This window comes from Setaria viridis, chromosome 3 (assembly GCF_005286985.2).
Source record: "Setaria viridis chromosome 3, Setaria_viridis_v4.0, whole genome shotgun sequence".
Taxonomy (NCBI): domain Eukaryota; kingdom Viridiplantae; phylum Streptophyta; class Magnoliopsida; order Poales; family Poaceae; genus Setaria; species Setaria viridis.
Window position 1 is genome coordinate 24,142,867 of NC_048265.2, and position 26,943 is coordinate 24,169,809.

At 47.4% G+C, this 26,943-nt stretch overlaps 1 protein-coding gene across 13 annotated transcripts; it reads left to right on the forward strand.

The window, feature by feature from the left end:
• The first annotated feature begins 12,389 nt into the window (after nt 1–12,389).
• LOC117849507 (uncharacterized) lies at nt 12,390–18,600 on the forward strand. 13 transcript variants are annotated; one of them, XR_004639023.2, is made up of 7 exons: nt 12,390–14,523; nt 15,318–15,421; nt 15,515–15,555; nt 17,002–17,293; nt 17,417–17,502; nt 17,705–17,774; nt 17,902–18,600. XR_004639023.2 is itself a non-coding variant. In XM_034731076.2 (2 exons), exon 1 carries the CDS (start codon nt 12,589–12,591, stop codon nt 14,482–14,484), a length of 1,896 nt encoding a protein of 631 aa, XP_034586967.1. In that variant the 5' UTR covers nt 12,390–12,588; the 3' UTR covers nt 14,485–14,523; nt 15,318–15,612. The 13 variants fall into 13 exon arrangements, 1 of the variants encoding a protein (XP_034586967.1); XR_004639022.2 differs by having other exon boundaries at nt 15,518–15,555; XR_004639027.2 differs by lacking the exon at nt 15,515–15,555 and having other exon boundaries at nt 17,902–18,111; nt 18,216–18,600.
• The last annotated feature ends 8,343 nt before the right edge of the window (nt 18,601–26,943 follow it).

Sequence of the window (26,943 nt, forward strand, 5' to 3'; positions counted from 1 at the left end):
GGTATGTTCAACTATTCACAAAGGCTGGGTCTAGCAACCAGATGGAAGAAGAAGTGGGAGGTGTTGAAGTTGAAGCTGAGGAAGATGTGGAGAGTACTGATAGGGCAAATGAAGAAGTTGGTGATGATGAGGCAGAAGGGGGAGATGCAGAGGATGATGTTGCAGCTCGTGAGCCAAATGGGGAGGTTGATGAGGGGGAAGAAATTGCTGAGTTAGTTGAGTAGGTGGAGAGGGAAGGAGAGGAGGCTAATGGTGCCATGGATCATGACTCGTTAGATGAGGAAGATGCTTACCCTGTCCCGCGGAACTGGTCAACTTATGACCATTCCGCCCTACAGGTCAATGTAGGGAAAAATGTCCTTTGGGAGTATAGGGAGAATGAGGTTTGCATGTGTGCTTTGTACCCTAGTAGGGATGAGGTGAAGGCAGCTGTGAAGTGATGGTCCACTTTATCTTTGCAGCATCAGTTTAGGGTGGAGAAGAGCAACCCAACAGTGTATGATGTCCGTTATGTGAGAAATGATTGCACGCATACAAGGGGAAGTGGAAGGATTACTGGAAGGTGACTAGAGTGGTTGAGCACCAATGCTTGCTGGATGAATTGGAAGGAACACACCGCAACCTCATTGCTGATTTTATTGCTCAATATATGTATCCTCAGATAGTGGAGAATCCCAACTTCGAGTCCAAGTCGATTGTTTGTGCCATTGATGAGAAGTTCAACTACAAGATTAGCTACAACAAAGCTTACCGAGCGAAACAGAAGGCGCTGGAGATAAAGTGGTGTACGTTCGAAGCATCGTATGACAACCTCCCTGTCCTGTTGCACACCATATGCCAGAGGAACCCAAAAAGCTTCTACGACGTGAAAGCCTATCCATGTGTTCAGTTTCCAAGAAAATAGGTCCTGCAGCGGTCATTCCTCTCCTTCGGTCCTTGCGTTGTGGCTTTCCAGCGATGTTGACCAGCCATTTGCATTGATGGCACATTTCTGAATAGAAGGTATAAAGGAACAATATTTCCAGCTATTGGGTCCGACGGCAACAATCAGGTGTTGGCGCTTGCGATCGCATTTGTGGAGAAGGAGTCTGGATATAGCTGGTATTGGTTCCTGGAGAGGGTGAAGAACATGATTGTGAAGGACACGAAGGAGGTTTGTCTCATTCATGATCAGCACAAAGGCATTCTACAAGCAATCGAAGACCTACAAAATGGAAGTGTGGAGCATTGCAGGGTGGCGATATGGCCGGACTTAATGAGTAGGTGGTGCATGAGGCATATGGGTGCAAACTTCAATAGGTAATTCAAGAACAAGAGCCTTATGACATTGTTCAAATGTCTATGTAGCTAGAATCAGGAGAGGAAATTCAACCTGCTGTGGAAGAAACTTGACAACATTACAAAGAAACAATGCGAAGACCTAGCCAAGAGGCCGGTCAACAGCGAGGCGGACCACCCTATGTCTCTGGAGGACGTCGGGCTCAATGGTCCGAATGTTAGGCAAAGACGGGGAAGGTCCATCATGAGATTCTCATAGTGTGTTGAGAATGAGCCGAAGGAAAAGTGGGCATTACTCTTTGATGAGGGAGGTGCTCGGTGGGGTATAATGACTACAAATCTAGTTGAGGTTTACAACTGTGTCCTGCGCGGTGTTCGGGGACTGCCTGTAACAACTCTGCCTTAATTAGCTGTACTTAAACCTAAACCAGCTTGTTAGTCGCTAAGCAAAAGAGGTAAAATGTCCTTTTGACCCTAAAAAACTCTTTTTGGAGTTAAATTTTAAAACTTGAGTATTTATATACAAACTTAAATCTTTTGCCCAGATAAGAGTGGTAAAACTTTTAATTTCAGATAACTTTTGTTAAAAGACCCTTTGGCTAATTCGGAGTGGGCCACCCCAAAGTCGATAGTGTGCGCTGCCCGACCTTGCCTCGACGCCAGCGCGCCCAGGCATGTTCGCCCGCGCGTTGCCCGCTGCGTGGCCGCCGTCCACCAGCAGCTCGCCGGCGCCCTATCCTCGATGAGGAAGCGATAGGACGGGAGTCTCAACGCCCAACCCACGCCCACGACAAGATGGGGCGAGTGTCGTGCTGGCCAATCGCCGGCCAAGCACATCCTTCACCCCTGCCGCGCATGCACGCCCGCCAACCGGAGCTTTGCGCGCTCACTAGAAAAGCCGCCATGCCGCCATCGTCCCACGCCTTCGCCCGCTCTCCCAACTAGCGCCCGCGTCTTCCTTTCCCTTGCACGTCACGCCACTGCCACACACCGGCCGAGCCGCCGCACCCAATCCGGCGCTTGACGCGACCAGACACACGCTTGACCTCGCCAATCCTCCCACCTGGCAAAACCGCGCTTGCCTGACACTATCTCCCTTGCCCAATGCCCGGAGGATCCTGTCCCTGGAGCTCCGCTTCTCCGGCCAATGGAGGCGTCGACCAATCACCGCCGCGACAGAGCACTTCCTTCTTCCTCGATCTTATCCTCTCGCCCGCTTGAGCTTGCTTCCTTCCTCCAAACACTTTCGTGTAGCTATAAAAGGGGTACCGAAGCCTTTTACCGGAGTCCTCTTTGCCATCACCGCCTTTGCCGCTCTACCTGCTCTGTTCTTCTCAACCGCACTCGCCGCCGCCTGAGCTCTCTGTGGAGCTCCCCCTTCCGCCCAACACCGCGCTTGGCCGACACCACCCATCGCTTCACCATCCTCTCGCACAGCTCTAGAGCTTGCTTGTTGTCCACGAGAAGCACCACCGCCCTTGCTCCAAGTACCATGAAGCCGGTCAGACCTACAAGAACTGCCCTGCAACAACATGAAGGTGCGTGTAGCCAAGCTGGTCCATCAAGCGGTGACAGAAATGCTGCGGCGCGTGGTCGGGGTTGACGTGCACGTAGCAACAATGATGGGCTTTTGTGATTCATGTGCTGTATGTTTGTGAACTCGTTGTGTTTTAAGTTTGTGAAGTTGTTGTGTCTTAAGTTTGTCAAGTAGTTGTGATCTATGTTTGTGTACTTGTAATTTATGCGAACCTTCAGATATGTAATGTACTATGTAACCTAAATTGTAGTACTATTGTAACACCTGGTGTTTTAAGTCATCAAAGGTAACTAAGAAAAGCCAAAAGCCAAATTATGGAGAAAGGGAGAAGAAATTGGCTAAAAATCAAATTTGAGTCAAATTTGACCGAAATTTGAATTTTGAATTCAAAATTCAGAAAAATTTGGCAAAAATATGGAATGAAAGGATAAGAGTGTTTAGAACTTGGAAGTCAAGATTGGGGACAAAATCTGGTCCTAAATATCTCAAGAAAACCAAAGAAAGAAATTAAAACAGAAGTGTATTGTTCATTACCCGACAATAGGAATTTCAGAAAAACAGCAGAAGTGTCCATTTTGGAAATTAATTTCTGCCAAATTCTCCAAATAAGTGGACCAAGGCAACTGTACAGTGATGAAGTATGAACTTTGGACAAGCATATTGGGGTGTTGTTGATCAAGAACAGTAATGGGACTCATTTCAAATTAAGGCTCAAATTCAGCACTTCACCACGGTCAACTTAGTTGCTGAACTCAGTTTTTGTCTAAGTCTGAAAACAGTGATAAATAGCCATCTTTGGAGCTGAATTCAGAAAAATGGATTGCACAAGGTATGGGTGTAGAGCATGATTGGTCAGTAGTTGGATTAAAAAGAAGAGATTTAGGCCACTGAAAGTATTTTCAAAGATGGGTAAATGACTCTGATTCAGTGACTGTCGAACTGATAGGGCATTCAAAAGGGTTCAGTTAAAGTGAGAAAAGAATTCAAATTTCACCAAGTTGGGATGTTTATCTCGGGCAAGAAGCAAAATAAAACTTGTAAAGCTCAAGTTTATCTCCAACTTTGCTTAAGGGACTCGAGCTCGACCCTTGGATGCAAAATCGACCGTGGCTGAGCTCTGAATGTTCGGGCTTCAAAAACCAAAGAGGGGGGGGGGCGACAGAGCCAAGCACGACGTGTCGCCGCCGGTGCTTCTGCCCGCTGTCTAGCTCGACATCTAGGCCACCTCCGCGCCACGCAAGTCCCTAGCTAGGCCACGGTGTCGACCATGCTCACGGTAAAAACTTCATATATCTACCGCTCCACCCGCCGCTTTCACCATCGGTTCTTTTTACCGCCGCTGTCCTCTCTGTCAAGCTGCCGCCGCCAAGCAAAATACTCCCACCACACCGCAGCTCTCGTCGATCCCCTCCGTCCACACCTCCACTCACACCCCACCAGCAACCCTAGCAACTTGTTGCCCAGCGCCTCTGTCGGTGTGCCCTACATCGCCGTCATTTTCGTCCGCCACCGCCGCACCTCCTGCTCACGGTGAGCACCTCCTTGCCATCGTTTTCTTCCCGTGTGGACAATCGTAGGTGAGTCCTTGGGGTACTAGGAAGCCGTAGAGGTAGTCGTCGGGGTAGGCTGCGCCGTCGTTGTGCTTAGTCGCGACCGACCGTTAGCGCCGCCGCCCGCCGCCGTGGAGGGAATGGCTCCGGCCACCTCCCGGGGAGCTACCGCCGCGCACGGGTGCGCTAGGGCATGGGGATGCTTCCCCGGCCTAGCCCCATCGCCGGTAGGGTGCCGGCCGGCGAGCCGCACCGCCCCCTGTCGCGCTCGAGTTTTGGCGGGAGGAGGAAGAAGGCTCTGGTGTTCGCGGGCTCGCGCGTCAGGGAGGATAGGAGGAGGAGAAGGGCGGCCGGGCGATGGCGTGTAAGTGGGCTGGGGGTCCAGTTGGCCCAAAAGCCAGTGCGGCCGATCGGAAAAAGAAAAAGGTCGGGGGCCCGTGAAGTCCAGCAGGCCGGTAGGCCGGTGAGGCAGGCCGGTATCGCGGAAGGAAAGGGAGGAAGAGTAGTGGGCCGTTGGGCTGGTGCCGGGTTAAGGTTTGGAAAGGAGAAAAGAAAACAGCCCAATAAGCCCAATAGGGGAGAAAGAGGCCGGCGGGTAGTGTGAATAGGAGAAGGGGGTGGATCCGAGCCTTGGGCCCAACACGCAAGAGAGGGGGTAGGAAGAGGGCGCGTGAGAAAAGTAGGCCGGAGGTTTTTCGGGAAAAATTTAGTTTTCCTTTTGTAGAATAATAGATTAAATCCGGTTATCACCATTTAAATCACAGAAATTTCTAGGGGTATCCAAAATTAGTGAAACCAATTTTGTTAGGATTGTTTTATTTTCCTTTATGCATTAAAATTTTTATACCCTAGGAAAAATAGTAAAAATTTAGGTATTTGTTTAATGCCTTTTCTTTAAGGTATTTAAATAAATGATTAATCTTTATTAAATGCATAAAATATGGAATAACATTTTCATAATCACAAATTATTGTTAACTCATAGGAAATTAGGTTTCAAGACTAGAAAATAATTATAACATTTTATAAAAATAAAAGAAAGATCCTTAGGTAAGGTTAGTGAAGGAAATAAAAATGGTGGGTTAATCTTTCGGGTTTTTGTGTGTTGGCTTGCAACTTTATCATGATAAGTTGTATAGTCCCTTGTTGGATTGCAAGTTTATCATGAAGGAAAGTTGTATAGTCTTGTATTCAAAAGTTGCATCACTAACCCCTGCATATGCTTTATCATAGACACCGAAGCACCGGAAGGGGATTTCTCGGAATTTTCAGAAGGATCTCCGGAGTTCGAAGAGGTTATTGAGTTGGTCCCCTATGAGGCCAATCCTTCAGACAGTGCTAACTTTTTTATAGAACAAGGCAAGCCCCGGTGCATTATACCTATTTATTTTGGAGTCATTATTTCATGTGTCCAATTTTCAGTTATTTGCTATATGAATGCACTAAGTCTAGGAGTTGATTGAAACCCATTCTTGTGCATTATCATACCTTGTTTTAAGGACATCTTTGCCACTTGTTCAAACAGTTAGTGAGTAACCCAAGTCTAGAAATGCTTAGTTGCCTAAGTAATTGGTTCACCGAACCTTAAGGTGAAATGTTGAGTCATACATGCTAAGTATGGAAAGGTAGCTTGAAGGTTAAAAGGCGGACATAAGCTAAGGGTGTAGTTCTGTCTGCTAGATTAAATTGGTTAAGGCCCGATCGTTGTCTTAACCTTTGATCAAGTGAATGACATCTGATCACTTACTGGGTATGGGACCAGTAAAGCCCAGTAGATTAGTAAACCCTCTGATCAGGAATACTTCGTACCCGTGCTTGACGTGCTGGAGATTGGCAGGGGCGTAGCCTGAAACTCACATGGTGATCAGGCCAGACGTGGGGTCCCATGTGGGGGTGCGTCCCTGGGTCCGGGTAGTCTTATTCCCAATCATTGGATTTGCTAATCGAAAGGTTGTTACGTACGACCTGGACAGTCGTATATAACTGGTGGTCAGGGTACTCTCCTGCAGGATGTAATTTGATCCGGATCGCCGCAATTCTCGGTTATGAATGCACTTGATCACTGTTGAGCATCGTAGTATGAACTCATGAATGCTATATCGTTCCACTAATGTTTTGGTGTATGACTTAATATCTTGTTGTTTGCAAATAATCTTTTTAGCATCATTTAGAATGGTTAGGTAATAACTTAATCGAAATAAAAGATAAAGCTAAGGTCTCACTTTTAGTAAGCTCTTTGGGCAAAAGTGTGTCAGCCAATACACCAAAAAAAAAAGCTATCATATAGTTCCAGGAAAAGCTATTATATTGGTTAGTCGGGTAAGCCTTGTTGAGTACCCCGTACTCAGGGTTATCCCTTGTGGCTGTTTTCAGAGGCACCGCAAGAATCCACCGAGGAGGAAGCCCCGAAAAGCTAGGGTATTGTTACGAGTCTCGCAATACCCTTAGAAGAAATCTTGAATGCTCATCTCCCACCTGAACCGTTTATGTTTAAATCCTAGAACCTCTGTCTAACCTGCACTGTTAAGTTTATTTCAAACTATGTCTTATAATAACTCGTACCTCGCGTATGTATGTAAAAATGTAATATTTGTTGATGCTTTCCCATCGCGGAAGCAATCCTGGTGTATGGCTATGAGATGTAACGTGGATCATTCGAGGAGTCCTAGGGACACTCGACGGACGACCGGACTTACACTGTTTTAAGTGCGTTTCGGATAATTGTTGTATCGGCAAAACCAGTTTAAGTTGGACGGTTCCGCCACAACTATGACATTGTAAAATTTGCATATCGTGTACTATTTCATTAATGATTCCTTTGCAATATCTCTTTTGTAGTATGTTTTATTTCATTTACGTTTTGAAGTCGTTATTATTTTGGGCGAGTACTTATATTTTTCGTGTTGCAGGTATGGCGCAGCCGGTTCCAAAGGGGTACTAGACCCCTGAGTTGCTCGACCCTACCTTGGACGGCCTGTTCACAGGTCGTTCATGTCAGCCGTACGGGGTTCGAGGCTAGGCACGTTTCGGGCACGTACCCTGCTTTCAACGATGCCTTTCGACGCCCGTTGGTTTCCGAAGTATGTCGTACTTAGTTAAATTTATATTGTAAGTTGTAACATTACGTTGTTTCAACTAATAAATATTATGCATGGCATAGGTGTTGGGATACGAGGTAGGCTACACTAGCGCAATTCAAAAATTCTACCGCGTATAACCAGGAAGAACTACAGTATAAGGATCACGGGATTACCACTCGACGCACTACTGGTGCGGAAGATGTAGATATGCGTCGATGCAGTGAAGACGATCACGTAGTCGTACGTAGTCGATCACGTCCAGCAGCTCCTCAGCAGCTCGTCCACATGCAGCAAGATCGCCTCCGGTACCGCGGCTCGTCGTCGGCTCGTCGTGGCTCGTCGGCGACTCGTCGGCGGCTCGTCCAAGTGCTGCAGGCGCAACACCTCCAAGGTATCCACACGTGCAGGGAGGAAGCATCGCAAGCCGGACTGCTAGATCCGCGAGTTGCAACAGGCGAGGGCGTGGGAGGCGCGGCAGGTGTGTTTCGCTAAAAAGGTGTAAACCCTAGGGTGCCCCCACCCCTCTATTTATAGAGGTTCCTAACGGGCCTCTGGGTCCGAGGCCCATTAGTACTTCTAAACCTAATCCAACTCGGATCAGATCCGAATTGGGCTTCCAGCCCCTTAAGTGTGTGACCCTATGGGTTCGGATACGTATAGACATGGCCCGAGTACTCCTACTCGGCCCAATAGTCGGTAGCGGCCTCTAGCAAGACGTGCCAATTCCTATACGCACACGAAGATCATATCAGACAAACCATCACAACATAATATACATGCTATTCCCTTTGCCTCATGATATTTGGTCTAGCTTCAAGCCGACCGCTCTTTCTCGATCCCGTGATTCGGAATCCCTTTGTAGGTTAACTCTTAACCGTACGTAGCATGGCCATGCATTTTCGGATCCGATCACTCGAGGGGCCCAGAGATATCACTCTCAATCAGAGAGGGGCAAATCCCATCTTGATTGACCATGTCTCATAGCATGCTTCTTGACAAACCCGAAAACTACCTTTATAACTACCCTGTTACGGCGTAGCGTTTGATAGTCCCTAAGTAGGTCGATCCACATCTAGAATACATGCGACAATCTCAGGTCTAAGGACAAAGCGTATATGTTGTTTAAAGATAGAACTACTTCTCGTGTTGGGTCAGTCCTAGCACATGTCTCCACATGTGTCCACATTATTAGTTTCAACATCTCCATGTCCATGACTTGTGAAACATAGTCATCAACTAATACATGTGCTAGTCTAATATTCATGTGTGTCCTCACATGAACTCCGACTAGGGACAACTTTAGAATAACCATACAAGTAAAGAGTTTCACATACAATTCACATAATTGCAGATCAATTCAAGTAGCCTTCAATGGATATTCAATGAACACAACATACAAATCATGGATACAAATGGAATATCATCATCTCTATGATTGCCTCTAGGGCATACCTCCAACAATAGGTTACGCGCTGCGGGCCTCCTCCCTCTAGCGAGGTTGGTTGAGGGAGACATGATCGACGACACTGCACGGCCCGGGGGAAGTCTACACGATTCCACTTCGACATGTCACTGCTAGCAGCTCTTCTGGACCGTGGCAGCCGGAGACGCACACCTTCCACCTCCCAGTGGGTGAGATGGCCCCCACACTTGAGGACGTCTCGCTGCTACTTGGCCTTCCTTGTGCTGGGAGTGCCATTGCCACGGTGGACATGCCACCTAGCTGGTGTGAAGAGCTGTTGGGCCACTTTGTCGATGTTCAGCGCAACGATTGAGCCCAACCGTACCAGACCTTCAGCTCAACACACGGGCCCACGAACGTGTGGCTCTTGTAGTTCAGAGTGAGTACTTAGTTACCTGACTGTCCATATCGTTTTGTCTAAATTTTGTGAATCTCAACTAATTGTTTTTGTTATGCAGGCCGAGTACATGAGAGATGCCACCGCTGATGCCACAGTTGCAGCACTTGGAGGCGTACCTGCTGTGGCTCTTTGAGTGGATCATGTTGTGCACGTCCCAGGGAAACTCGGTGCCTAAGCACCTACTTCCTTACGCGAGGGTCATTTCGGAGGTCCCGCTCGACGACGTTCCGCAGTACAGCTGGGGTTTAGCTGTATTGGCGGCGACCTATAGGGGTCTTTGCACAGGCTGCTACAAGGTAGTCTCGATGGAGCCAATGTTCCTTGGCTGCCCGTTGCTGCTTCAGTTGTGGTTGTACGAGCGCTTCCCGATAGGGCGGCCACGGATTGACATGTCCCCCTACCAGGAGCTGCCTTTCGACCACGACGACATTGATAGACCCACGATGGGGTCGTTGTGGTGCTTGAGGAAGGTACGGTGCTTCACCTACAATTATTCAATTCATATGATGCATACTTTCATGTTTCATTTTGTGAGCCTTGTCGTGAATTTATTTGTTGTAGGGATCGTGGGTTAGGGTGCAGATGAAGAAGTCATGCCTGGACTTCATCGGTCAGTTCGATGCTCTTGTCGACACCGACGTGAGGTGGAGACCCTACACCATGGACGAGGTGCATGCTCATGCCCCGCATGGCCTCTCTTCGTTGTGCCATCGGGACATAGACTACTGAAGGACGAGGACTATGCGGTGCACCGTGTCATGAGGCAGTTCGGCCTGTACCAGCAGTCCCCACTTCCTGTTACGTCAGCAATCTCGGCCGCCGTTCATAGGTACATCCCACCCTTTTCATTCTCCTTGTAATAAAGATTTTTCGTTTATCTAACCCGCTGCACGATGGTTATGTTAGGGCTACCCGTCAGGGTGGTGGTGGACCTGTGGCCCAGTGGGGTCCGAGGATGGTTCAGTGGGTCGAGATGTGGACGACCTCTTTAGACGAGGTGGTGCAGGAGGACCGTGCGTATGATGACGACGCATTCGCAGCGTACCTTCGTTGGTTCTTACCGAGGACCAGGACGCGGGTCACATACGTTCCAAGGTAGCCACCGACGGAGACCGTGCCAGTGACGCAGACATACCCACGCTTGAGGGTCGTCAACTTCAACGTCGCGGTAAGCTTCTGCATCATCTCTGTTACTCAACTTGCATCATGTGGTGTGGCTAACTTGAACCCTGTCCTCTTGCCAAAAGTACGACGTTATTGTAGAGGTCGCCGTTGAGCTGAGGTACGGCGTCGAGCACTTCCAGCAACGGACTATGGAGCAACACGAGACGCTGTACAGAAGGGCCTTGGGCGCCTGCAATAGGTTCCTGAGGGCCGTCAGCTGCTGTGGCGGTCGCGCGGACGTCGTGCTTCCACCACGGGCTGCCTACCCCCGTTCATCCTCTCCAGCTCCTACTCACCAGGCAGGTACGTCCTCTCAGCCACCCATTCGTCCGCCATACCCCGGCCCCTGTACTGTACCACAGGCACATGCACCAGCGGCTGGGCTGTCCTGGAGCCCACCGGCACCACCACCGTTTTTGTATGCCCCCACCGGCCCGTTCACTATTCCGCAGTACGTGATCCCGAGAGGTACGTGATTGTTATTTTGTCATACACCATTGACAAAATTGGCGCCCCATTCACCTTACTAACTTATAATTTCTTAACACAATCCCGCAGATGTACGGAGCTTACAGTGGAGTGGGGCCCTCTTCTGCTACACTAGGCACAGAGCTACGCCACTACGGTGCGTGATGAATACATGTTTTCTATTCCGTTTTAAATACGCAATGAAACTAACAATATCATTTCCTTGGTTGGATAACAGGGTTCGCAGACTGAGGAGGGGCTTTAGAGGACTTCGTGGAGGAGGAGGGACAGAGGTCCAGCGTCCATGCATGGTGGACGAAATGTTGAGACCCGAGCCTGATGTGATTGGTCCTTTGCAGTTGGGTGACGCCTCAGAGGCTCCTACACAGGACGGGACTCAGTACTTCGTGACACCACCTACGGCCGTAGCAGGATGTCCACCTCGTGACGTTGCCCCACAGGAGCCCTTGACGTACGACCAGTACCAGACCAGAGCTGCGTAGCGGGCAGCGAGGCGTGGTCGTGGTCGCGGTGAGCCTCGTTTCAAGCAAGGACGCATTTAGTGCGTACGACCTCCTTTATCTTTTGTACGTTGGTGCAGGCTATTATGTGTACGATTCTGTAGCATAAGATGTGTGCTCATCCACAAACTACTTTATATAGGCCGGTGCAGGCTATGATGTTATGCAGTGTGTTCTGTGTACGTTTTGATAGCTAGGCCGGTGCAGGCTATGAGGTCCATGCATGTCTGTTTCCATCCGTTGTAATCTCGCGGGAAACAACTATGTATCTAATGGCCGGGAGTTAAATCGTTTTCAATTATTTCGTTCAATCACTCTACCTCTCTCAAATTAATGGAACTACATATTTTACTTTCAAAAATGTCATACATAAATAACGGATAAATATTTAAAATAGAGTTATAGCCTCAAATTACGAGGTTACATATTGCAATGGAACTACATATTTTACTTTCATAAATATCATAAAAAATAATTAAAACAGAGTTATAACTTGTTGAAACGGCTATAGGAAGTTATAGCCGGTTCACCAGCTATAAAACCCCAATTCGGCTGAACCGAATGTTGGCCATTTACCGCTACTTGAAACGGTGGTAGTCCGCCTACCGCTGAATGAAATGGCGGTAAGTGGCCTACCGCCGTCTCAACTGGCGAACCAAGCCACGACGGCGCAACCGGCATCCTTCCGCCGTTTGAACTGGCGAAAACAGTCCTACCGCCATTTGGTCCGGCGGTATAGGTCTATTTTTGCAAATTTTTAGTTCGACGATTTATTCCTGCAAATTCATAAAAATATATATATATATATAAACAAAAAGTTCGCTTGCATGGCTTATACTATGTTACGTTCCTGATGGGCTGGACCTCAAAGCTGGCCCAAGCCAAGGCACACTCTAAGGGCAGCTGGGCCAAACTCTCATGGGCTACTGCCAGCTGAAACCACAATTTTGCTCTCTGCTGCTGCTGAAAGCTCGATTGAACCCCCGCCGCCGCCGCTGCCGTGCGGCAGCCAGCCGGCGGCGTCTGAGCTCAGCGCCGTTGCTTCAGTCTACTGCTTGCTGATCGCTCCGCGAGTCGTCTGCGCTTGCAATGCCAGCGACGGCGCCTCCTTCCCCGCCCACCCGCTTGCATGCTCCACGCCGCGCGCAGGCGGCCGCCGCCGCCGCTCCCTGCCGCGCTCGCCGCCGCCTTCTTCGCCTCCAAGCCCCACCCTCCGCTGCCGCCGCCAGCGCCGCAGATCGTCGACGCCGCCGTCTCCCGCTGCCCCTCAGACGCCCTCGCTCTCTCCTTCTTCCTCTGGTGCGCCCGCCGCCCAGGCTACTTCCACCCGCCTTCCTCATTCGACCGCCTCCTCCCCGCCGCCGCCCGTCTCGCCTCCCGGCTCGGCACCGCCCCTGCCCTGCTCCGCGAGCTCCAGGGCCTCGGCTGCCCCATCAAGCCCCAGACGTTCCTCCTCCTGCTCAGGCTCTACTGGCGCGGGGGTCTCTACCTGCTCGTGCTCGACCTGTTCGAGCAAATGCCGCTCTGGGGGTTCCAACCCAACGCCTTCGCGCGCAACGTCATCCTCGACGTCCAGCTAAGGACAGGCCATTTCGCCGAGTCAGAGCGCTGTTTCCAGGACAACCTTTTGCCCAATTACCTCTCCTTTGCCATCATGCTCACTCATCTCTGCAGAGCCGGGAACTGGTCAAGGGCGCGGCATTATTTCACAGAGATGCTTCAGAAGGGGTTTCTCCCAGGCTCTGCTTCTCTCACGGCGGTTTTTGCTTGCTGCAGTAAGGTTGGGACCATGTCTGAGCTTCGGCGGCTACTGTCTTTCGCGCATGTTTCTGGTTGCCAGCTCACCTCAGCCATGTGGACATGCATGATTGCTCGTCTGTGTCGCGAGGGGAGACTAGACGATGCTTATAGGATTCTGGCAAAGATGGTGGGTTCTGGTTCTCCTCCCACGGTGATCACTTACACACCCCTGCTCAAAGGTTTCTTGCGAGCTGGGATGCACGACCTGGCCAGCGAGCTTCTGGGATCCATGGTGTCTGCTGGCTGCAGCCCAGACATTGTTATGTACAACGTTCTGATGGACTGCATGGTCAAGGCAAGGAGATATGATGACGCCCTGGACATTTACATGCAAATTCATGGGAGACAGATACAGCCAGATGCTTACACTTTATCTAGTTTAGTTCGGGTCTTACAATTGTCATCTTATGAAAGGCTTCTTCCCAGGATTCCTAGCTTGATTCGGCACTCAGATACTTCTTATGATCTTGTGGTCTGCAATTCAGTGCTGAGTGCTTTATGCAAGTCAGGTTTTCCAACAGATGCCATCCAGTTCTACTTTGATATGATTGAAAAGAACATCAGGCCAGACAGCTACACTTACGTCAGTTTATTGCATAGCCTTTGCCAATTGGAAATGGTAAACCATGCAATCAATTTCTACCGCAGTACTGCTATGAGAGATCCTGAATCAAATTCATATGTCCATGCAACCATCCTCTGTATCCTTGTTAGACAGGGCCGGAACCTTATGGCCTTAAGAATTTTGAGGGAGGCTGTACGTGAAAATTGTGCTCTTGATGCTGTGTGCTACACTACTGTTTTACATGGTCTTTTCCAAGCTCGTCTGGTGGAAGAGGCCTGCAGGCTATTTGACCAGATGAAACAATTAGGAATGGCATCCAACACTTGTACATACAACGTAATGCTTCGTGGACTTTGTAGGACCAGGGATATTTGTGCTGTCAAACAGTTGCTAACAGAAATGGAACTTGCTGATGTTGAGATGGACAGCATATCATTCAACACCGTAGTTGTGTTCTTAATTAAATCAAGGCTTATTGACTCAGCTGCTGCAATGATCAGAGAAATGCTGAATCTAGGCATGAAACCTAGTGCCAAAACTTCCTCATTACTTTCTCAGTCTGTTGGCTATAAATTTGTTCTGGAGGATAATACCACAACCACAGTTGAAAGTGATGGTTCTGATTCATCCAGTGATCTCCTTGTATGCTCAGCTTCATAGGCAAAAATATTTCAGCTGAACAAGCATACTGTTACATAGGTGCGTATAATTGCATGCAGATACGCAGTACTTAAGGATGATGAGTACCCAATGACTTTGCTTGTGACATTCAACAGTAACTATTACAGTTCTAGCATAGCTGTTCACTTAGATATGAACTTTTCAAATATCCTGTTATTATGTTTGGTTTGGTCCTTTTGTTTCTTAATCTCAGTGTTAACTATTTTAGCTAATGTTTAGGCATAGAATGTGCTTACCTTGTAATGGCAAATGTAGAGTGAAATCTTTGGTATGGCAGTGTGAATTTGGATGTACCCGATAATGGAAAGAGCTACACTTGTTATCACACTACAAGTAGCATTAGCAACCTGTAGCATCATCACAAAACCGATTCATTCTATGGTCATAAATCTAAATGTTCCTGCACATTGCCAAATGCCAACCCAAACGTTAAGGAATCCATACCATTAAATAGCCAATTTTGCTATGTGGTCTCAATCTGTTGTACTTACCAATTAAAAATCGAAGAAAACATACAATAAACCGCTGTTTTTGCTATCTATTCTTGCTGTACTGTAATAAGTACTCAATTGTCCTCAGTCATTGTGATCATTTTTCAATTAACAGTGACATAGATAAGATGCCTTCTTATATAGTCATGCTCACAATACTTTATAATCTTATTTACTTGGAAGCTAGCCACTGATTAGTTCCTGGGGAAGGGAATTCCTCCGGCTGCTTAGATCAAGTGGCTGCTCATCTGATCTTTGTGGTCGATCCTCACATGCTACTGCTGCAGCTAATTCTTGTTTCCATTTTTTTTGTTTTTGCAGTACTATCTGCCAGAATCCATCTATCATTTGCGGTGTTCTTTTCGGAGGAAAATCTACTAGGGTGAAGTGCTTGTGGCAATCAATCAACTTTCTGGTATACATATGTATGTCTACTTTTAGTAACTCTAGAAGTGCAGCTTAATTGAGTCTCGTTAAATTTTCTGAACTTCTTTTACTGGTTGGTTGGTTTGTTTTAGCAGATATGCTCTGTAAGTAGAGATGAGCATGTGTTCCCAAGGTGAGCATATCTGAATTATCATTGGATGGTAATAGATTGGAAGGACTGTTCTTGATATCCTTTGGTTTTACTCTGGTATATGTTAGTGAGTTAGTTGCCCTTTATACTGCTGAGGAATAGAGCCATCTGCACAGTTCTATTTGGTGCAGAAAATGAGTGCTCTGGTATTATGAATATTGGATCTCTTTGCGAACTTGCAGTTTAGGGGGATTACACTTCAGAGATTTTGCAACATGACCTATGCACTTAATTTGAGAGAAGCTGCAGCACCTTTATCTTGAAATCGATTTTGCTTATGTTTTCTTAAGAAATAAGATATTTTTTCGAGAACTGCTCTGGTAGACTTCTTTTAGAAAATTACATGCATCTTAGAGCATCTCCAACAGCTTATCTAAAATGGTTTGCTATACCTAAAAACTACCCGAATAGCTAAAAACAGTTAAAAACTGCTCCAACAGCATACCTGTATGGTTTGCTATACCTAAAATTTTTAGGCTATGACCTAAATTTCTCTCTCCTTGACCCAAATATACCAATCCAACTCCTGGATTGCTATATTGTGCTTCCACCTGGCCAAGTCAGCCAACTGCGGCCGCGTGAGGTTTCACCACTGCGCCGCTGTTGCCACGCAGCTCGCTCCACCGCATCTAGCCACCGGACTTCACCGTCGCCTTGCCACCGCCCGGCCTCACCATCTCCGCTCCCAATTGTCCCTAACCGGACCTTGCCCGATCCTCCCCGCACCAGCCCAGGAGCTTGAGCCCCGTTCGATGCGGGTGACCGGCTGACCGCGCCGCCTCCGCCTCGCCGGACCCTTCGCCGCACAACCTCCCATCTTGACTGGAGCTCGAGAGAAGGAGAGGATGGCCGGAGTGGCTGACCCGCCTCCATGGTCGACTGGATCTCGAGAGGAGGCAAAGCTCGCCGTGAGGGTTTTGAAGGCCGTCCGTCGCTGATTCATCATCCACCCCTTCGATTCCCAGTGGAGAAAGAGCGGAAGACGCCGATTCGAGCGGAGAGCCGGAGGAGCGGCACGACTTCGGCCGGAGCAACGGCTTGGGGAGAGCAGGAGGAGGAGGCGACGGGGGAGAGGAGAGGTGAAGGAAGAAGATAAGTCATTTTTACAGTTTGGCCCTTTAAAAAAGATTCTCATCACAAACTAGTCCCCAAAGGAAATATAGGTATCCAAGTTTAGGTATGCTGTTGGAGATGAGCTCAAAGATTTCCTAAAATCTTCTCTCTCCTATACCTAAAACTCATTTTAGGTGTCTAAATATACATATGCTGTTGGAGATGCTCTTAAAGCAATCCCGTGATTAATTAACTATTTTCTTAATTATTTTCTACCTGGGCTGGCCTGGTCCTACCTGCGCACAACCCCTTCCCAGCCCGTGCTCAGCCGATCTCAACCTTCCTCAGAATACCCTTTCTTCGGTCTTTGTTCAGGCAAGGAGCATGGCAGCGCTCGACGACAGGGCTTTCCAGTTTCCACGGCAGCGGCCCTACACACGCGAGCATCTCTTCCTTACGGATGTCTGCCGCTGGCTCATGGCTGTCTAGGAGCTCAGCCAGGACAGCCACCATGACAACTGCGTCATGGAAGCCAGCACAGGTGCTGGCGACAAGGCAGTACCCTCTGAAATCATGGGAGTTGTTGCATCCCAGGCATTGGCGAGGAGGCGGATGCCATGGAGAGTCCACGACGCGGCACTCCACAGCAGCGGGGCATCGACATCAGGTATGCCTCTCGTACCTGATTTGCATTTCCTGTTCCCTTATGTTTCATTTGGAAGCTGCTCAGTTTCTCAGATGACAACCAAGTTCCTCAGTTGCAGAGATGATTCAGTTCTGTTCTCTGTAGACACTGCCAATGCAGGTCCAGGTCCAAATTCTTAGCCAGTTTACACTGATGGTGCTTTCAATCTATTCCATGCTGGACATGTTGAGGTAAATGTGAATTCCTTTCCACATGCCCACCCAACGGAAAATATGAAAAGAAAGAGTGTCAGCTAAGTCAGTTTAGGGACACAAATGCCTGTGATGGCTTTACTTCTATTTTTCTTTTTGTGTCTTTGCGAGGAGCAAACTAAAATTAACCCTCCAAAACAGTGATTCGTATATTCTTGTATTTATAGTTTCTTCCACGTAGATATTACGGCTTGCTCGAGAACTTGGAGATTTTTTGCTTGTGGGAATTCACAATGATCAGGCCATACAAGGTAGTATGATGATTACAGTAGTCCTTGATTATAGTCAGAGTGCATTTATTTTCAAGCTCTACATCTCTAATCACCCATAAACATAACTTTAACCTATTTTTCTTTTGGTGTTTACTATATTTGGCAGTTCAACGCGAGGACGACATCACCCAATCATGAATCTCCATGACCGAAGTTTGAGTGTTTTGGCTTGCCATTATGTTGATGAGGTGATCATTGGTTCTCCATGGGAAAGGTGTGGTGAGTTATCTGTTCTGTTTTGAACCATGGAATTAACTTCAAGCGGGCAACCAAGGCTTCTTCAGAGAACAAATGAATGGCACACACCTTACCCTGTGTATGAGAAATCATACCATTTCAATCTGTTTTTACTGATGGAGAGCTTGTCCTCGTCGTGTCATTGGCATGAATTCTGATCACCTGTTTGATCCATGGATGCAGCCATGTCCTTGCCGCGCAATCCACATTCCTGCGGGACTCAGACAGTGTTGGTGAGCCTGAATAGATGGGCAGCGATGCGCTGAACTATGCGGGTTTTGCTCCATCACATTCGTCTCTGGCTTCGGGAACAGCCTGAACAGCCTCTCGGTAGTCTCTGGTTGACGCTAGCATGAACTACTCTGTGTTCGTTTCTGTAGCTTGCCAATAATACTAGTGAACAAAGGCCTGGTGCATCTTGTGTGTACTTGTTTGTTTGAATGTTGTGCTGTATTTTTAGCTGAATGGTGTGCTGGTGCTTCCTGTAAGGTTTCAAAAATTGGTCTGTATTTTTAGCTGAATGTTGTGCTGCTATAGGCTGCAGTCTTGAAGTCATTCTTATCATGCAGGTGAAGCTTGTTATTCTGGGACCACCGACAACATCGCCCGCCAGGATCACTGGTGAAACTGCTTGTGTTACTGTTACCCATCTATGTACTTGTACCCTTCAAATTCAGACTTTTAGTAGTTGATGTTATCTTCATGCAACCTACATAGCCTGATGTTGATTCCAGTCGTCGTGGACTCTCCATGGCGTCTGCAGTGTCCACCTCGCCGGCGCCGGCGGATGCACGGCGCCCACGCTTTCAGAAGGTACTGCCTCATCGGCAGCGCCCACGTGTCGTGCACAGCCGTCGCCCTCGACCTTGATGGCCAGGAGCCGGCGGCGGCTGCCGGCCATGTCGCTTTTGCCTCACGCAGAGATGAAAAGAGACAGAAGAAAGGGGATTGACTCATCCATGACGTGGAAGTTTTTAACTGACACGTAATCAAATGAAATGAAATTCTAGCTCTCAAGTGCGGAAGAGTTTTATAGGCATAAAAACTCATTTCCTACCTTACGAAGGACGAGATCGAGCTGGGCATGGGCGTCGCGACCAAAGCACAGCGGTAAAAGAAGACGTGCTACAGGCCGACTGCCGCTGCTCCCGATTTGTTCACTCGCCGAGCACGGAATGGAATCATACGCTGTCAGTGCGCCTTCTGTCAAGCAAGCAGCAAGGGAGACAGCAAAGGAAGCTGGGCCTCGCCGTTCCTCTCAGCCCATCGTTCCAAACGTGCGTGTCTCTGGCTCAGAGTGGAGTTGGCCCATGTAAGGTGTTGCGTGCGTGAGTTGCTCTACTCAGGATAACAGGCGGCGAAGAACAGCGCATCGTTGTAACGACTCAGAACTATGTTCTATATGAACCTTCCTTGTTCTTCCTGATCTTCTTCTCCAACGCCGCTCAATCCCTTCCCTCTAATTCGATTGCTAACATCCTGGTATCAGAGATGCGATCCTAGATTCCCTCCCTCCCTACCACCACTTCACTCGATTTCAGAAGCGCGCGGGTGCTATGGATCCCAACACCAAAATTCTCCTCGATGAGATCCAAAAATGCTTCTCCAATGAGCTCCACAAGCGATTCACGAAGAGCGACCTCAAGTGGGAGCAGCACTTCCAGAAGGCGGAACGCCTCCACGGCGACCGCATCGTGAAGCTGGAGTCGATGGCCAAGGCGTTCGAAGACTAGCGTCCTCAGGTCGATGCCGCCGTGGACGACGTCAAGCTCGAGCTTGGCAAGCTGACGCACCACTAGGACCAATCCGTGCGCGACCTCGCGTCCATGGATCCGAGCCTTATTCCCAATCCCAAGTCGGCGTTCGAGCGCCCACCTGCTACGGATCCAAGCGCCGACGGCCCTCATGGGCACCGCGTCGAATCGATTCACCGGGATGAGGGGTTTGGGTCGATGTACACCCATACTCCAATCCCCGGTCAAGGGTGCGTGTCCTTTGCCCAATCCTACTTTCCCTAGATCAGCTTCTCGCTCTTATGGGGTCATCAGGATAATTCTCTAGTTTACATCTAGGCAAATTACCTAAGCTTCAGTTTCCTGTTTTTGAAGGCGAAAATCCTAAGCTTTGGTTGTCTAGATGTGAGGATTACTTTGAGATGTATAGAGTCGATCCAACTATTTGGGTTAAGGTGTCTATTATGTAGTTTGATGTGTCTAGTCCTGCTGCTCGTTGGGCTCTATCTGTGGACAGACAGTTAAAGAGGTCCTCGTGGTCTGAATTTGGCTCTATGTTGATTGACAGATTTGGGCGGGACCAGCAAGAACTTCTAATCCGGTAATTGTTTCACATCAAGCAATTCAGAACTGTGTTTGATTATGTTGCCAAGTTCACTGAATTGATAGATCAACTCATAGCTTACGGCTATACTACTGATCCACTATACTATACCACACGTTTCATTGATGGCATGCGTGATGACATTTGTTCAATTGTTCTGGTTCAGCGTCCCTCTACACTCGATATTGCTTGCACTCTTGCGTTGTTGCAGGAAGAAGTGGCGGATCCCTCCAGATGCAGGGATTGGCGTCGTCTGGATGCATGCTTTCCACCAAGACCTCCTCCTCGGGGACCATTGCCCCTTCCCGCTCCACCGTGTATTGATAAAAAGCTGTGGCACCGTCAACTGTTACTGCAGATGTCTCTCCCTCAAAGGACTTCAATAAGTCTCAGGTGGACAAATTTGCCTCTCTTCGTGCTTACAGACGAGCTTGTGGGCTGTGTGACAAATGCACTAAGAAATGGCATCATGGCCACAAGTGCTCTCCTACTGTCCAACTAAATGCCACTCAGGAAGTTTTTGACCTGTTTTCTGAAGAGGATGTTGTCTAAGGTCCTAACACTCACAGCTGTGCTGGTTCTGATCCTCACCTACATGAGCACCTTTTCAGGGCTCAGTCCAAAGATGCATTAGATGGTACCAAAGGCCCTCGGACAATGAGGCTGCTGGGATCAATTCAGAATCACCAGATGACAATCTGAGTTGACTCTGGTAGTTCTCACACCTTCATTAGTCAGCAGCTTGCTTAGAAATTGGATGGAGTGGAACCTCTATCTGGCTCTATTCGGGTTCAGGTCGCTAATGGGGTTGTTCTACAGTGTGTTTCACACATTCCAACCGGTAGATGGTTTGTGCAAGAGTATAGCTTTATCTCTGATATCAAAATCATCCCTCTGGACCACTATGATCTCATATTGGGAATGGATTGGCTCGAGATGTTTAGTCCAATGAAGGTTCACTGGAAACTTAAATGGATGTCCATTCCATACCAAGGTTCTGCAGTTGTGTTGCATGGCATTTCCTCCTATGATCCTGATACTCTCATGGTTCAGGTCTGCCCTTTAGCTTCCTCTCAGCAAGAGACTCCCAAGATTTAAGACCTCCTCCCTCCACAACTTGCTGCATTACTCTCTGAATTTGAAGTAGTCTTTGCTCCTGTGGAAGGCTTGCCCCCTCCCAGGTCCTTTGATCACTCTATACCATTAGTTCCTGGAGCTAAACCTGTCTTTATCAGGCCTTACAGATACCCACCAGCTCTCAAAGATAAAATAAAGAAACAGATCCAAGAGTTGCTTGACAAAGGGATCATTAGACCCAGCAATAGCCCCTTTTCTTCTCCACTGCTCCTAGTCAATAAAAAGGATGGCTCTTGGAGACCTTGTGTTGATTACAGATATCTCAATGCACTTACCATTCGTGGCCAATTCCCTATACCTGTCTTTGATGAACTGGTTGATGAACTTGCTGGAGCCAGTTGGTTTTCTTCTCTGGATCTTAATTCTGGATTTCATCAAATCAGAATGAAAGCTGGGGAAGAATTCAAGACAGCCTTTCAAACTCATTTTGGCCATTTTGAATTCATGGTGATGTCTTTTGGTTTATGTGGGGCTCCTGCCACATTTCAAGGTGCTATGAACTCTACCCTCAAGTCTTTACTCAGAAAATATGTCCTAGTATTCTTTGATGACATCCTAGTTTACAGCAAAACCTTTGAGGATCACCTTATGCATCTTAGAGTTGTCCTTCAACTACTGGCTGATGACAAGTGGCAAGTCAAACTGTCAAAGTATTTTTTTGCTAAGAGGCAAATTTCTTATCTGGGTCGCATTGTTAGTTCAGAGGGTATTTCTACCGACAACAGCAAGATCACTTCAATTACAAATTGGCCAACACCAACTAATGCCAAAGAATTGAGAAGTTTCTTAGGCCTTGCAGGCTATTACAGGAAGTTCGTCAGACATTTTGCAACCATTGCTAAGCCCTTAACTTCATTGCTCAAGAAACACACCATTTTTGTGTGGACTTCACTACATCAAGATGCCTTCGATGCTCTCAAGAATGCACTTAGCACAGCTCCTGTCCTGGTAGCACCAGACTTTTCTAAACCATTTTGCTTGGAAACTGATGCTTGTGCTTATGAAATTGGAGCAGTTCTTGTTTAGAATGGGCACCCATTAGCATATATCAGCAAACCACTTGGGCCCAAAACAGCTGGCTTATCTACATATGAGAAAGAATACCTGGCAATCTTGATGGCAGTAGAATAGTGGAGGTCTTACCTGCAGCATGGAGAATTTGTGATCTACACTGACCAAAGAAGCTTGATACACTTGTCTGATCAAAGATTGGGTACTCCATGGCAGCAAAAAAATTTTACCAAACTACTGGGTTTGCTGTACAAAATAGTGTATAAGCAAGGTGCTTCCAATAGGGTGGCTGATGCCTTGTCTAGAAGGCCACATTCTATCCCTCAACTGTGTGCTGTTTCCATTTGTGAACCATCATGGACTTCTTCTGTTATACAAGGCTACTCCAATGACAGTTACACACAAGACATTCTTACTAAACTTGCTATCTCCAAGGATTTTGTGACTAACTTCACTTTGCAAGATGGAGTTCTCAAGTTCAAGGGAAGGTTGTGGATTGGCAATAACCCTCCCCTTCAATTGCAAATCTTGTCTGCTCTCCATTGTGCTCCTGTTGGTGGTCATTCTAGGTTCCCAGTATACAGGCGTATCAAACAGTTGTTTGCTTGGAAGAATATGAAAGCAGCTGTCAAAGAGTATGTGTCACACTGCCACATTTGTCAGCAAACCAAGCCTGATAGATCCAAGTATGCTGGCCTCCTGCAACCTCTCCCAGTCCCTTCTTCAGCATGGCAAGCCATTACTATGGATTTTGTAGAAGGACTTCCTCCATCTCCAAACAAAAACTGCATATTGGTGGTGATGGACAAATTCACTAAATATGGTCACTTCATTCCTCTTGCACACCCCTTCACTGCTGCTATTATGGCAAGGACTTTCTTTGACAACATATACAAGCTCCATGGCCTGCCAGACTCTATTGTTTCAAACCGTGATAAGATCTTTACAAGCAACTTCTGGCAAGAGCTCTTCAAACTTGTCAATGTTTCTCTCAACATGAGCGCTAGTTATCATCCGCAGATAGATGGTCAAACAGAAAGGGTGAATCAATGACTGGAAACCTTCCTCAGGTGTTATGCTCATGCCTGTCCATCAAAGTGGTTAGACTGGCTGAGCCACGCGGGGTTCTGGTACAACACTTCTTCCCATTCAGCTCTCGATTGTTCACCATTTGAGGCACTATATGGTTACACTCCAAAAACTTTGGGTATCCTTCCTTCATCACACCAGCAAGCTCTTGACCTCATCTCCTGGATGGAAGACAAGAAGCTCATGTATGCTCTCTTGCAACAACATTTGCATCGGGCTCAACAACGCATGAAACATCAAGTTGACAAAAATAGGCAAGAGCGTACATTCCAAGTGGGTGATTCTGTATTTCTAAAGCTACAGCCATATGTGCAATCATCTTTGGCGCCCAGAGCAAACCAGAAATTGTCATTCAAATTCTTTGGGCCGTTCAAGATTTTGAGCAAGATTGGACCTGTTGCTTACAAACTGGATCTCCCAGCATCTGCTTCAATCCACCCGGTCTTTCATGTCTCTCAACTGAAGAAAGCCCTTCCATCAACTCATCAGGTATCGCCTTCCATCCCAACTATTTTAGATTCAAGGCAATTTCCTGAACAGATCCTGGCTAAGAAGATGCTGTCCCAGGGTTTTTCTTCAGTGCAACAAGTACTGATCAAATGGTCCGGCTAGCCTGAGTCTTTGGCAACTTGGGAAGACATGGAGGCGCAACATCAACGTTTTCTAGCAGCTCCTGCTTGGGGACAAGTAGGTTCATTACAGGGGAGGGGGGAGTGTCAGTGCACCTTCTGTCAAGCAAGCAGCAAGGGAGACGGCAAAGGAAGCTGGGCCTCACCGTTCCTCTTGGCCCACCATTCCGAACGTGCGTGTCTCTGGCCCAGAGTGGAGCCGGCCCATGTAAGGTGTTGCGTGCGTGAGTTGCTCTGCTCAGGATAACAGGTGAGCGTGGCGAAGAATGGCGCGTCGTTGTAACAACCCAGAACTTTGTTCTATCTGAACCTTCATCGTTCTTCCTGATCTTCTTCTCTAGCGCCGCTCAATCCCTTTCCTCTAATTCGGTTGCTAACATACGCATAAAGGTCCAACCCACATCATGCAAGATAGAGGAACTAGATAACAAGCGGATGTAAGATACGACCAAAACAATATTAATTTATATTTTTCTGTATATACTACCTAAACAAATTAAATATCTTCATGATAAAATTAAATATCTTCATGATAGGATTAAGTTATATTTTTTCTACCTCAATTAAAATCAACATGCATGAGAAACGAACGGGGTCTACACGAAGCAATTGAAACCATAACGAATGCTTCGGCTACGCAGGAAAGGTTACTACCTCGACACTTTATTAAAAATAACGTGAATCCTAAACAGAGAGGGCTCTCAATTTAAGCTTATCACGAGAACCGTCCCGATTTGGTAATCAAAGAAAGTGAGAAAGACAGAAAAGGGAAAAGAATGAGAAAAGTAACAAATCAAGAGAAGGAAGTAACACTTCCTCCATCGAGCGCCTCGTCTTCTCCAGCGATCTCCTCCATCTTCGGCAGTTGGTGGGTGAAGTGGCCGGTGGCGGTGGAGGATGGCGGAGTTAGGGTTAGGGTTCGGGTTTGGGGTGGGGAAGAACTCCATGCCCGCTGAACCTAGAGGGACCGGGGGCGTCTTGCCGGACCGATGGCGGTGGTGGTGGTTGGGCCAAGTCGGTGGTGGGGACGCCATGTCCGTAGTGGTTAGCGGCGGCGGCGGGTGTGTGGGTGGTGGGTTCGGCGGCTAGGAGGGGCAGCGGGGGCGGTAGGGGAGTTGGGAATTTGGTGAGGCGTGGGAGAAGGGGAGGGGCGGTGGAGGAGCATGGCGGACCTCGCCGACGTCGGAGGTGGCACCGGCGAGGCGGAGGCTGGCCGCGGGCGGATCGGCGCAGGTGATGTGTGCGAGGAAAGAGTCGTGCGGGTCGCGAAGTCGCGAGGATGATGAAGGGATAAGGTACTGCAGCACGGGGTGGATTTCGTGCACGTTAGCGCGTGGGTCAGGCTACCAGGGGCTCTCGGCGTAATGCTAACGCGAGAGGGTCCTGTGTGTAGTTGCCTCTTTATAAGAACATAAAATGGCTTAGCCCAAGTGGTGGGAATTGTCCAATGAGAGATGAGGATTGCGGGTTCTAACCCCTTCCAACCAGTTTTTGATGGTTTTCTGGCGCGTCAGTTTTCAGGCTTGTTGTCGCCGTCGCCTGTTTCGCCCGATCCGTGTGGAAGTGGATGGCGATGGCGTGCAGCCTGTCTGTGTCGGGTAAGTCCTTGTTCTTCGTTTCTTTTTCATTTTGCTTTCTTTTTCTTTATTTTATTTTTCTTTTTTCTATACCTTTAGTTATTCTATTTTCTCTTTTTTCTTGTAATCATCTTGTTTGTCAGGTGGAACTATTTTGCTCACATGTACCTAGAGTAGAATACCCCAATAAAACTTAAGGTTGATTATAATGTGAACATGTGTGGGAGATCCTTTGAACGGGACGGATTGTTGAGCCACATGGTTGCGTGTAGGTGATAAAAATTATTTTCTTAGCTGGTACATTACGTGCTCGTGCCTTGGCATGGGTCGACAAGGGGTTTTAAGTATATCACTTTTAGTTTTAAATTTCTATCTATATTTTTGTATTTGCAACTTTGAATTTTCTTCATGTATTTATAAAAGTTAAGTTGTTTGCTGTGTGTTTTTCCTTTTTCACAAAGTTTCTCTAAACATTATTTCTAACCAATCAACCGTGGCACTTTTCACCCACATATAACATTTCTCCTCTTATAAAAACGAATAGTTGTCATGCTTTGTTTCTCCCCTTCTCGGCAAATAAATAAAAAAGAGCAAAAGACTCCAGCTAATGGTTATAGCACCTAAGTAGCATTGGCTAAGTTCAAATTAAACGGTCTAGAATAAAAAATTACATAAAAAATAGGTGAGGCTTCCCGACTGAATTCAATCAAATAAATAATAAATAAGAGAAATATAGCTTTTATTCACATATTCAAAAAAAGTTTTATTTGTTCTACACTTTCAAGCAATAACTTAAGAAGTCATCTGAATTGAAACAACCATGAGAATGAATCCCTCCTAACAAAGGTAAAAGAAAGAAAAATGTCTGGGCCACGAAGAGATCGCATAGATATATGTACAATTGGTCATAAAAACAGTATGCTGATGTATAGTTCAAAAAGACCTAAATCTGAGTTTCATCTTTATAGTAGTACTAATTTATGTCTCTTGTCCGGCAATGATACAGTATCCAACTATCATCCACTAGCCTTCAAAAGCCAAAGATTACGTGCCTAACAATCGTCCACGTGCCTAGCAATCGTCGATTAGCAGCTGGTTTAATAATTTACTAAAGGAACATTTCCCTCTTAA

Coding starts and splice junctions, on each gene's coding strand:
- LOC117849507 (XM_034731076.2), top strand. CDS start 12,589: ATGCTCCACGCCGCGCGCAGGCGGCCGCCGCCGCCGCTCCCTGCCGCG.